Source organism: Sinocyclocheilus grahami, unplaced genomic scaffold, assembly GCF_001515645.1.
Source record: "Sinocyclocheilus grahami isolate Dianchi unplaced genomic scaffold, SAMN03320097.WGS_v1.1 scaffold1.1, whole genome shotgun sequence".
NCBI classification, from domain to species: Eukaryota; Metazoa; Chordata; class Actinopteri; order Cypriniformes; family Cyprinidae; genus Sinocyclocheilus; species Sinocyclocheilus grahami.
This window is the reverse complement of record NW_015505180.1, coordinates 3,687,812-3,700,684: the sequence shown is the minus strand read 5'-3', so window position 1 is coordinate 3,700,684 and position 12,873 is coordinate 3,687,812. Positions and strand designations below refer to the sequence as shown.

The following is a 12,873-nucleotide window of genomic DNA, read 5'->3' as shown; positions in this document are numbered from 1 at the left end:
GGGGTTTGGGGGGGGAGAAAGAGAAACCGCAGAAGTGGTTGAAAAATGAGGAGCACAGAATGAAAGAACTGAAGAGTGTCCTCAAATGAGTCATATGAATGGATCACTTTTGAAAGGCTGCCAAATGCTGAAAAGAAAAAAAGGGTGCCTGGCGCTGTATTGTGCTATCTTGGGAAGCCTGTGTGTGTATGTGTGCTGAATATTGTTGAGTGTGCGTCTGCTCGCTAAGCCCTCAGTACCATTGTTAGGTCAATAACCTCTTGTCACACTGAAGGTCACTGTTAAGAGATGGATGCTGCTGGCTTAAAAAATGTGCTTCTGAAATGGCACGCTGCCCACAGATGCCTTATATGAGTTGCCCAACATTTTTGAAAACAAGATGCACTATGGAAGTGATAACATTTGATTGTTATATTTGTTGCACAGTTAAAATGCTAGGCAGTAAATGACTATGTTAGCATGAAAACAAAGTTTGAATTTATTCCAATTTCTGGAAAAGAATCAATGAAGCCTTCTCATTCTAATGCACTGTACAACTACTGTAGCCAATTCATTTTTCCTGTCAGGCTAATAAATAATAATAATAATATATTATTATTATTGTTATAGCATTGTTTTTTTTAATTAATAATATAAGATAAAATAATTATAGTTATTGTTCTACAGTAATACAATTAATTATTTTATATTATTTACATTATTTATATTATTGTTATTTTTAAAGTCCCTGCTCATAGTTCGTTTTTAAAGTTCATGTGTAAAATTATTATTTATAAAAACTGTGCAGTATACAATAACACTTATACTTGCTTTATTATTTATAATTCTAATTGTTTTAGGTAATTTTTTTTAAAGTCACTGCTCATTTGATTATTGAAGCTCAAGTGTAAAATTATTATTATATTAATTTATAAAAACCATTCAATAACCATAACAATTATTGAAGATGCAGGACAACCACCTAGCAGTGCATTACAATAGTCCAGTCTAAAGGTCATGAATGCATGAACTAGCTTTTCTGCATCAGAAACAGGTATCATGTTTCGTAACTTGGCAATGTTTCTAAGATAATAAATAATAATTTCTTATTCTTAATAAAATAGTACTTATTGTTTATTATGCTTATATTATAATGTAAGTATAATAATATCAAAGTACTTATTATAATAATAATAATAATAATATTTATTATACTTGGTTTATTATTGCTATTTTTATATATCTTATTTTTTATTATTTGGAATTTTTGAATATTTATTTTATTTTCAAATACAAGTCACTCTGCTCAGATTTCATGATTGAAGCTCATTATTGTAAAATTGTATTCTAAAATAACCCATGCGAAGTGCATCTAATTAAGAGCAGATTTGCTCATACCTTACAGTTTATTTTCAACTACTTTTATTTTACTGTTGTGGAAGTCTAGCCTCGAGCAGTCACGACACAGTGCCTGACCCCTCTCACTCGAGCTGTGATTCTCCTTTCCAGCCCAGGCCATAGAGCAGCGGCTGAGAAAGATCGACCACACAGCCATCCATCCTCACCTGCTGGATATGAAGATTGGCCAAGGAAAATACCAGCAGGGATTCTTCCCCAAACTGCAGGCTGATGTGCTCGCCTCAGGGCCCACCAACAACAAGTGAGTCCTCTTTATGGCACATGACACAGTTATGAGAGATTGAGCAATCAGTGTGGGGCATGTAACACTTCAGTGTCAGTAGTAGTTTTAAAGCTCCGTTTTAAAAGACAAGAGTTTTTAGTTGCACTTCAATATTCAATAATAAAACATTTATTTATTTTCATTTACTTTGTGACAAGAAATAAAACACTTAAGTAAACTCTTTAAAGCTTGTATCAGTGTGTGGGAAGATCTAATAATGGAAACCCTCTGTGATCAGGTGGTCCAATCGCACATGCTCGACTCAGCGCAGAGTGGACCGTCACAGACAGCAGAATGACCATCTTGTGCTGGACAATGACCTCAAAGAGGTGAGACTACAGCATTTGTTCCTCTTCAGCTTCTCTCCTTCATTCTCTTTTCTTCTCTTCTTGTTCTGTGTGCAGCCCTTGATTATTCCTTCCATCGTTTTTACTTACTCCATCTCTTTTATACTGGTGCTTTCATAGGGCCTTATTTGTCAGATGGTAGATAAAGCTGATTGTTGGCAGATCACAAAGTAAATAAAAGGTAGTTTATCCAAAAATAATAATTCTGTTTCATTTAATCACCCTCATGTTGTTTCAAACCCATAAGACTTACTTTCTTCCATGGAACACAAAAGATGATGTTGCTCTTTTCCATGCAATTATAATAAATGGGAAAAGAGCTTCAAAAACTGAGCAAAAAATACCATAAATGTAACAAATGCTGTAATTTGTGATGTTTTTGTTTGAGGAACAGGCTCAATGTTTTTATTCTTAACTAAAATCTATTTAAAAAAAAATTAGAACTGTGAAAAAAATGTTTTTAGTAATTGAAATAAAGCTAAAATAAAATATAAATATTAGATGGAAAAAATGAAGCTTTAAAAGGCTTAAACTGATTAATTCTTTATGTAGTTGGCAACATTTCTGATTAAGTTGAATTACTAAAATGACTGAAGTTGAAATAAAAACAAATGAAAGATCAACTGAAATATTTGTTTTATAAATTAATAACAATGACCAAAGCAAATAAAAAAAAAAATTCTAAAACATAAACTGAAATTGAAAATTAAAAATATAAAACTGAAAAGTAATTCAAAATATTAATAAATAAAATAATGGTATATAAATAACAAAACTAAAATAACCCATATACTGTATAAGTTTACTGATAAATAACCAAGAACCATTACAACCAAATCTCTGAATGAATAATTCAGACCAGTTTTGTAAATCAAATCAGTTGATTAATTTTCAAGATCTGACTCAAAAGAATGATTTATACAAGAATGACGTTTTTACGTCATTTTTCAGTGCACCCTTACAAATATGATAATGAACAGTAATTCTTCCTAAATTACAGTTTCCTGATGTCTGAATCGCATAAATGGCCTTTAGTGCTGTAAGTGATTTACATGAAATTTGACTTGTAAATGGATCCTGATGAATCATGCTTAATGCAAAGGCCTCTTGGGCTTTTTGTGAATCTGCCTGTTCTCATTTCTTCAGTTGTCTCCGTTTTCTTTTACTTTTGAGCTTGCATTTTCTTTTTCAAGTGTCTTCTCGCTTTCCTTTTCTTGTCTGACTGCCTCACATTCATGTGCATGCTGCTTTTTTCTTTCCTTTTCTATTGTTTCTCCATCATTTCTGTGTGTGTTTGTATGCTGTGTGGGCCGTTAATTGTCGATTATTCCCTTGAAATTGTAATTGGGAGTATTAATTACTATGAACACAATTTATATTGAATGATGTTTATACCATTGTTTGATGCAACTGCATGCCGTACTGTAATCGTGATTAGAAATTTGATTAATTGTACAGCCCTAATCCTTCATATTTAGCAAATCTTCAAATGAATATCTGTAAGTTATAATATTGTGATGCCTAAATTTACTAGCATTAATATATATATGTACAGTATATATTTTAAATGACAAAATAAAATAAAAACAATGACACATTCATTATAAAATCATAATATTGGACATTTATTGGTTATTTGCCAAGGCATGAAAAATACTCTGATTAGGCATTATTCTTTGTAGAGTAGAATTTAATGCAAGCCACTGTCATAATATCAGTCTGTCTGCTGAGAGTCTCACTGGAGACAGTTGTAATTTGATAAGTATAATTGCATGTGTTTATTAATTGAATGAAACAAATGGAAATCTGCCCCAGCAATTTCTTTGTAATGAATTTTAATATCCTTATCTAGTAATCATGAACCACTGGACAGGTCATGTAAAAGTCATATAAATGCTTTGGTCAAGAAGTGTGGGAACCCGGGTCTTAGTACAAGCATAATTACTAGCCTGACCCACTTGTCTGCTGCATTAAAAACTTTAGATCCAGTCAGTGTTGAAATGTCTGGAATGTAGTTTTTAATGATGTCAATCAATGGATGTTCAGACCAAGCGTATGTTGGTGGAGAAAATGGGCAGAGAGGCTGTTGAACTGGGCCATGGAGAAGCAAACATCACTGGCCTGGAGGAGAACACACTCATAGCCAGTCTGTGTGACCTGCTGGAGAGAATATGGAGCCACGGTCTACAGGTCAAACAGGTGAGACACAAACAAATGGAAATGCATTTCACATTATAACACATACAGCCTAACGCCGGGAATCATTGTGTGCTGTCATCCTGGTTCATAGGGAAAGTCTGCGCTGTGGTCTCATTTATTGCACTACCAGGTGAGAGAAGAGAAAAACGAACAGCTGTCAGAGTCTCCAGGTAAAAAAAAAAAAACCTTCAGTTCATAAGACCCGAAACGACTAATCAAGTCACTGTGCAAATTACAGAATGACTTACAGGGGTGTTAGTTTCTGTAGGTCTGCATTTAGTTTACATAAATTGTCATTTGGCGCCTCTAGCACAGTTAGCTGAACTAAAACACTGAACCTTGTTTGTGATATATTTGTCATATGTAAAGTGATTAAAGTAGGATTTGATAACTTTTTTTTTTGTAGTACTTGTCATGCTTTGAATGCTTGATACTGATTGCAAGTGGTATTGCTAACATGTAGCATTATTGAATCATATTGACGTGTAAATATATTTGTACGCAAAAAACATGCATTTTTTTAGACCAAAATCTTTAGTTTTTCCTTGCTTTGGGGAAGCGTTTAGCTAACTTTAAATTGCTTAGTGATTCTCGTAGAATTAAGCAAATTTTTCCTGTTCACAACTGCTATAGTGATTTCAAAATGCACTTGAGTATTTAGAAGGGATTGTGTTCATGTGTACAGTATGTTTAGACTGTTTCAGGCCTAACACTTCTACATGCTAAGTATGATAACAGGCTAACAGCAAAAAAACTGCTCTGTTTAAGTGCTAAAACTGTTTCTCGCTCTGCAGTGTCTAATGGCCAGGAAAAGCGGAAGCCAGAGTCCAGTGTTGGTCTTCCTGCATTACGTGTATCACTCATACAGGATATGAGGTGTGTTTATTGCCTGAGGACAGTTAAATGTTGTATACAGTAGTGCGTACTTTGTTGGTTGTATAATAATTCAGTTGACGATGATGTTTTTAAAACAGAGATTGATTTACACCCACAAGGTTCTGTTGCTTGCGGCCTCTTCAACCCACATACAGAGAATTACACTATTGTTTTTGATTTTCTGTCTGTCTTCATCATCCTTTCTCTTTCGACTTCTCAGACACATCCAGAACATGAGAGAGATTAAAACAGATGTGGGTCGAGCACGTGCCTGGATCCGTCTGTCCCTGGAGAAAAAACTACTTTCCCAGCATCTCAAACAGCTGCTGTCTAACCAGGCCTTAACCAAGTACGTACAATACATAACACACATCCCTACTCCCATCTACACTCTCTCTCACACACACACACACACACACACACCTGCAGGCATTTCAGACTCCCACATACACACCAAAAGACATGCTCATCACAAGAATTTGACGCAAACAAGCACACGCACGCTGACCCGTTTCAAGTAAGTGCACCTGTTATTAAGTATGCAATGTTCCCACAGGAAGCTGTACAAGCGTTACGCCTTCTTGCGCTGCGAAGAGGAAAAAGAGCAGTTTCTCTTTTATCTCCTGAGCCTGAATGCCGTGGACTACTTCTGCTTTACCAGCGTCTTCACCACCATAAGTACGTCCCAAAGAAAGAGAGACACACACAGATGTACAGATATGTAAATCGGGACTGTATCTACATAGTCAGTTGATGTGGGTTAAAGTTTTACATTTGTTCCCTCAAATCTTAAATATCTGGTTACATATGGGATGCAAACGCTCATACAAAACAGCAGGGAACAGCATCTCATTGCATATCCAGTACTTGATATTGATTTGATGCTGTGGGACAGATTGATTGATTGACCAAGGCATGAAAAATTCAGATTTATGCTGCACAACAAGGATGATGCATAACATAAATTCATTTTTCTGTCTTTTTGTATAATGCTGTTTAGTTACAGCCTAATTTATGTTTTTTCCCCCCTAAGTGATTCCATACAGGGCCGTTATCATTCCCATCAAGAAGCTTAGTAACGCAATGACGACGTCCAACCCTTGGCTGTGTGTGTCCGGCGAGCTGGGCGACTCTGGCATCCTGCAGATCACGAAGAACGTTCTGGAAATGACGTTTGACGTGAGTGCCATGACTTCACGCTCCAGCTGTTCTGCTCTGAAACTGATACAGCAGTTTATTTTGAGTGTGGCACAGTTTGTTTTCCTGTGGGACTGAAAAATCATCCATCCTGCCATCTGCAGAATTGAGTGTGCTTGCAGGTCTTTCGAACATCTGTTAGATCTAAACTATTTATGGAAATGACAGAAATATAGCTGAACGAAATATCTAAGGAAAAAATATATAAATCTCAAGATAACAATGTCACATTTCACATTATATTTTATAGTAATATTTTAAGCATTTTTTCTCATTACCATAATTCATCCAAACATATTGTGCTTAATGGAATAAATACGATGTACTGTAATACTGTGACTTTTATTTCATTTGGCAATGCAAATTTAAAAAGGACAAATTAAAGGCAGTACAACAAATACTACTGTAAAGTATAAATTGTTGACCATTTAAACCATTTTTATTTACATTTTGCTGTAAGATAATAATAATTGAGGAATATAAATATAATCTCTACATATTTTATTACATAATATTATTATTAAAATGGTTAAATTACATATATTTTTACGGAATATCTAAATCGTCATAAAATGCAAATTTTCTTTAAGAAAAATATAAAAAAAAATTTTGGAGTGGGAAAAAATTAGATTCACACAACAACTGTTGTGAAATTTTCTTTGCTGTAGTCTTTCAAAATATTTTGCATTCTCTCACTACTGAAATTATTCTCTTGTTGTCCAGATTATTTCTTCTTTTTTTTTCAAACTGAAATGGTGATTCATGCATTAGTGATCAAAGCCTCTTTATTTATGCACTTCCATGAATCTATAACTTTGAGAAAGGAGATATTATTCTTACATCCCTCCTCATAAAACCAATCACTGCCATTTTTCTTGCTGTCAATCACCCATCATGTTCTAACTCATTCTGTGTCCTCTCGCAGTCTGCCTTTAGGCCTCACACGCACATCTCCATCACTTTCAAGGTTAGGTGCACATTCCTCCATTGTATACCTCTTTCTCTCCCCATTCATCCATCGCTCCATTTTTCTACTTCTGTACTTAGAGAGATCTCCTCTTTTTCTCCTTTGGGTTCCTGGGTTAGCTTTAAATTTTTTTTTTTTTTGCATCCCACATTTTGTACAACACCCATTTACAATTGGACAAACATATATTTGAGGAAAAAAACATCTAGATTAACATGAAAATCTAAAAATAACATAAAAATTAACATATGTAGTAAAAGTAACCGTTATTATTATGTATTGTATATAGGATCCAAAATTATCTAATATTTTTTCCAAGACACAAAACTAAGAAAATAAAATCCATATACAGTGTGCATATATACATACATATATACTGAACAAAATTATATTGCTAAATTAAACGTAACACTTTTTATATATATATATATATATATATATATATATACATACATACATTTTTGGTGGCTCAGGTCATTAGCTAGTATTTGGAGCTTATAGGGTGTTAATTTTGGACCCTATTTGTACACTTAAATTCTGGGATGTTTTTAGAGCCGTGGGTTTACTATGTACACTTTTACTATCTTGTTGTCCTTCCGCTGCTCACACCCTCACACGTGTTGTTCAGTTATTTTCAGACAGCCTCTTAATGCCTCTGACATCGTTGCCTTTATCTGTTCTGTATGTGTGTCTTACAGTGTCAGAACCTCGGGAAGTTGACAACAGTGCAGCTGGGTCATGATAATTCTGGCTTGCTTGCCAAGTGGCTGGTGGATTGTGTCATGGTCCGCAATGAGATCACCGGCCACACATACAAGTACAGCCTACTTTATTCTCTTGCCGTTCATCTGGTTCCTTATATGGTTTTCTTGTTATTTACTCGTTGTCCTTTCCAGGTTCCCGTGTGGCAGGTGGCTGGGTAAGGGTGTGGATGATGGCAGTCTTGAGCGAGTTCTGATAGGTGAGTTTGTAGTTCCGTGCAGTAATGACGACGGAGGCCGAGGTTCTAAGACTCCGCCCCTTCAGCGATCACCTTCCCAGATTCGACGAATCAGCATCACATCACTTACTGGACGTGGAAACAGTAAGTTTAGCTTAAATTTCAAAGGTGCTCAGTAATTTGATTTGTTGTGCTGGCGGTCATCTTGGACTTATAGTGACACCTAGTGGTTAGAATGTGGCATTGCACAAATGTCGTTGTTTTTAGTTATCAGTCACATTGTAGAAATGCTCTATTGGTATTCAGGAGCAGTTAAGTTATTTTTGTTTAACAAATGTGTCTGATAATGTGGGTTATATTAGTAATGTGATCTCAAAATAGTCACCTCCATGAAGGGACCCTCTCCTTTTATTGGGCTGCTGGATATGATCATCTTCATCTAATGTGAATTCTAAGCTATTTTTATAATGATAATTAATTTTAAGTAACATTAATTTGTTTAGGTGTTAAATCTTTTTAATAAATGCAATCCTTCTCTCTTCAGAACCAACAACCGTACAGATACAGGAATCCATCGGTGAAGCAGTTAACAATATTATAAAGCATTTCCACAAACCAGAAAAAGAGGTATGACAATGCCCACTTATGAATATTGTCACTTTTTGTTATCCTTGTAACCTTTTTTTAATCTAAGGGTTTGTCTGTGCTTTCAGAGGGGCAGTCTTACGGTCCTGCTGTGTGGAGAAGGTGGTCTTGTTTGGGCACTGGAGCAGTTCTTCCATCATGGATTCCGCTCAGCTCGAATCTTCCAGAAAAATGTCTTTGTGTGGGATTTGTATGGTAAGCTTAGCTTATTAAATGTTTCCCTGTTAGATTAAAAGAGAAAAACTCATATAGATTTAGTTTATTTATATATATTAATATACGTATAGAGCTTAAATTATATATATTTATATTATATACTGTATATATATATATATATATATATATACACACACACACACACACTGCCATTCGAAACTTTGGGATCAGTAAGATTTATGTCTTTTAAAATCCGTTTCTTGTGCTCATCAAGGTTGCATTTGATCAAAAATACAGAAAAAAACTGCAATATTGTGAAATATTATTGCAATTTAAAATAACAGTTTTCTATTTTAATATACTTTAAATATATAATTTGTTCCTGTGATGCAAAGCAGAATTTTCAGCATCATTACTCCAGTCTTCAGTGTCGCATGATCTTTCAGAAACCATTCTAATATGCTGATTTATCATCAATGTTGGAAACAGTTGTGCTGCTTAATATTTTTTTGGAACCTGTGATATATATTTCTTAGGATTCTTTGATGAGTAAAAAATTTAAAAGAGCAGCATAGAAATCTTTCCTCACAATACAAGTCTTTACTATCACTTTTTATCAGTTTATATTTATATATATTTATATATCGCAGGGGCTTAAATAACTGTTTAATCATGTTTAATGTATAATTTCTCATTTAAAGCCTCATTATATAGGGCTCATTAAAGACTTTTGTGAATAAAATATTTAGAAATTTGAAGTAAACTATTTATAATAATTAATTTACACTTATGTCCTCCAACAGTACTTCAAAATGACAATTAAACATTTAGTATGTGATACAAAACAATTATTGTTATTATCATTGTTATGCTGCTTAAAATATATAAAATATGTTGCTTAAAACTAGGGCTGTGCAAAAAAATCGAATGTGATTTTCATGCGTATCTCGTCAGTAGCGGCATTTACTACACAGGGCCGTAGTTCACTGACAAGCTACACGAAATCGCGTTCAAAATCGCAGGCGATTCATTGCCGATTTTGTGTAGCTTGTGAGTGAACTACGACTCTGTGTAGTAAATGCCGCTCCATCTGAACGCATGTGCTGGAGATTTACTACTAATCACCAGAAGCGCCTTTACTGACGAGATGCGCATGAAAATCGCATTTGATTTTTGTGCACAGCCCTACTTAAAACATAAGTTTATAACATCGGTGTGTTGTACAGAGAAAGCAGTAGCATTTGTGGAGAATGCAGATCAGATTGGAGACCTGCAAGAAACACGAGAGCCTCTAGGCCTGAATTGTGAATCTTTCTGTCGATACGTCAACGCCATTAACAATATGCCACGCAACATTGGCAAGGATGGCAAGTTCCAGCTGCTAGTTTGCCTCGGGGCGAGGTGAGGACACACACACATGCTTCTTAAAAGCAAACTAATTTTGTTTTTTAATAACAAAATGTACTCAAGAGTTGTCTGCACGTGTATCCCACTCTCACAGAGACCGATTATTGCCGCAGTGGCTTCCTCTATTGGTCGAATGCCCCGTCATCACACGCATGTATGAGGAGAATGCGTTACTGCGAGACAATCTCACCGTCAGCTCTCTCATCGCAGTTCTGGAAACGCTGCATGACTTCCCCATCACACTGGAGAGCTCTCTAACGAAAAGCGTTGAGCTGTAACTCCACATGCTGAGGTCAAATTGAGACTGCTCCCCATGCTGCCACCCTCAGGGCCAAAGCGGCTCTACGAGTGACTCTGCCTTGAGTGACACTGTCTTGTGTGTTCGCTGACCAGGGAATGACTGAGGACTTATCAAAGCATCTCTCAACATGACTGACTCCTGCACCTCCTCGCAAATGAACTCAGAAGTGTGTTTTGTAGCAGTATTTGGAGTTGTGGTCTTTCTAACAGAAGGCGTTGACGGCTTTGTTGAGAAGACGTACATTTTTTTGCTTTCAAACCTGTGGTCATTTTCGTACACATCTGTCTGCGAGTCAAATCCGCTAGCATTTCTGCTTCAGATCATGTGTCGTCTTTAGAAAGCACTGTTTTTTGCAAAAGTATGTTAAGATACAGAGGAGCCTTAGTACTGACAAGATTATATGTCCAACACATTCAATAACCATCATTTGACAGGCAAAATGATTATACTTGAGGAATTCAGACATCAAGTGTTTCTAATGACTTGAATTTTATCTGCAAATCAATGTCTGGGTGTTTAAACCAATGCTATCAGTGTTCTGATTGGCTGTCAGTTTGAAAGAAAGATTCTTGATTTTGAATAGTCCTAACTTGAGGGTGTCAATTTGAAACATTCTCCTGATTAAAAGCCTGTCAAATGAATTTTCAGAGAAATAGGACATTCCAACATGTGAATCGTTGTATGTTACAAGATGTGTTTATGTGTGATAGTAATGTGCGTGTGTGTGGCTTGTTTATCAGATTAACATTTGGGAAGATGTGTTTATTTTGCCAATGAGTATTAACTTCATTCTTAGATACTTCAGTATCATGTTTGATTTTTTTTTGTTTTTTTACTTTTAAGAAAGAAACACTGGAAATCAGCGTAAAGCAATAACAAGCTTCTTTCACGTTGTTTTTAGCCATGAAACTTAGTCACAGTTAAAATCTCTCTAATCTTAATTCTTACAGTTACTTGTGGGGGTGCTTTAAATATAAAGTTTAAACCCTAGTATTTACCACTAATTGAAGGTCGAAATGCTGCAATTACTTTGTAAATCCATGTTTGATTACTGCAGTACTTGCACGTTGCTTAGAAATTAAGAATTATTGTCCTTAAATCACCCTTGATGTTTGTTCTTTTATGCATCAGTTTTAATACGGAAACCCTGCTGAGAGAAAAGTAGAATTTACAGATAAACCGTTGTTACAGGATGAATAACAGCTTTGAATCACTTAATGCTACTTAAGTTTTGGTTTTTAAGACTCTCAGCATTTAATCTAAGAGTTGTGTATGGTAGCTCGTCAACCTGTGTATTTTATTTTTCTTTTTTATGACGACTACGATCATTTGTATGTATTTATTTTAGGATGATGCTTTTGTGACTGGTTGATTTTGTATTGATGCTATCTTGGGGGGACTTATGCAGTAAGCTGACACTGGATCATTTATTTATTTTAGTAAATCTGCTTTCAAGCTTTGTATATTGGAATGTCCGTCTTGTGTAAAAGTCGACATTGTTTTAGACCCCAAAAGTTGCTGAAATCCCAGAGAATCCTCTCACTGGAGGGATGAGGAACCCACAGGAACTGTCCCTTTGCTTGCGGTGCTGATGCATGCAACATGTCTTAGATCTGGGAGAAGTACTGTTGCTGTAAATGAATTTGTTCCTCTTCTAGATCTTGCCTCATTCCATCTGTTTTTTTTCCTGTAATGAAAGCTTCCAAACATTGTGTTATAAAAAGCTCCTTGTCTAAAATGAGTTGAATCCTCCATGTTTATATTTGTAAAGCAACATATTAAAATTACTCCCTTCATCCATATTTGTGTCCTCTCTGAATTTTTTGTCATCTTGTGAACGGTGTGCGCAGATGGGACATTATTTTAAGATGCGGTAGGCATGAATTGTATTCCAGGACAGCGCTTAGGTCCTAGAGAACATTCCTCTATGAAGAGTCATTCTTCACGGAACATTATTTTTAGTTTAGGGATGTGCTGATGGCATCTGTGAAACAAATGTTCTGCACTGTCTCATAGGCATCAGCATCAATTATGTGTTTTTATAGTAGAAACCTGAGATTTCTCAGAAATGGGAGTGTTGCAACATGACCGTTTTAACCAGTTACAAATGAGCTTGTTCATTCATAAAAAAAGGTACAAAAGCCACTGGGGCAGTACCTTTTTTTTTTTTAAGTAGCC

General features: G+C 35.4%; 1 protein-coding gene across 1 annotated transcript in view; it reads left to right on the top strand.

Moving 5' to 3' along the window:
• Nucleotides 1–12,495, top strand: part of dennd5b (DENN/MADD domain containing 5B) — a 51,256-nt gene extending 38,761 nt beyond the window's left edge. The window contains exons 8-22 of the mRNA XM_016282485.1: nt 1,489–1,639; nt 1,899–1,989; nt 4,042–4,206; nt 4,298–4,376; nt 5,001–5,082; nt 5,303–5,431; nt 5,639–5,760; nt 6,116–6,261; nt 7,205–7,246; nt 7,945–8,063; nt 8,143–8,330; nt 8,731–8,813; nt 8,900–9,026; nt 10,214–10,388; nt 10,489–12,495. Of these exons, the coding sequence (XP_016137971.1) occupies nt 1,489–1,639; nt 1,899–1,989; nt 4,042–4,206; nt 4,298–4,376; nt 5,001–5,082; nt 5,303–5,431; nt 5,639–5,760; nt 6,116–6,261; nt 7,205–7,246; nt 7,945–8,063; nt 8,143–8,330; nt 8,731–8,813; nt 8,900–9,026; nt 10,214–10,388; nt 10,489–10,672 (1,883 nt within the window). The 3' untranslated portion in view covers nt 10,673–12,495. The remainder of the gene's footprint in view (nt 1–1,488; nt 1,640–1,898; nt 1,990–4,041; nt 4,207–4,297; nt 4,377–5,000; nt 5,083–5,302; nt 5,432–5,638; nt 5,761–6,115; nt 6,262–7,204; nt 7,247–7,944; nt 8,064–8,142; nt 8,331–8,730; nt 8,814–8,899; nt 9,027–10,213; nt 10,389–10,488) is intronic.
• The last annotated feature ends 378 nt before the right edge of the window (nt 12,496–12,873 follow it).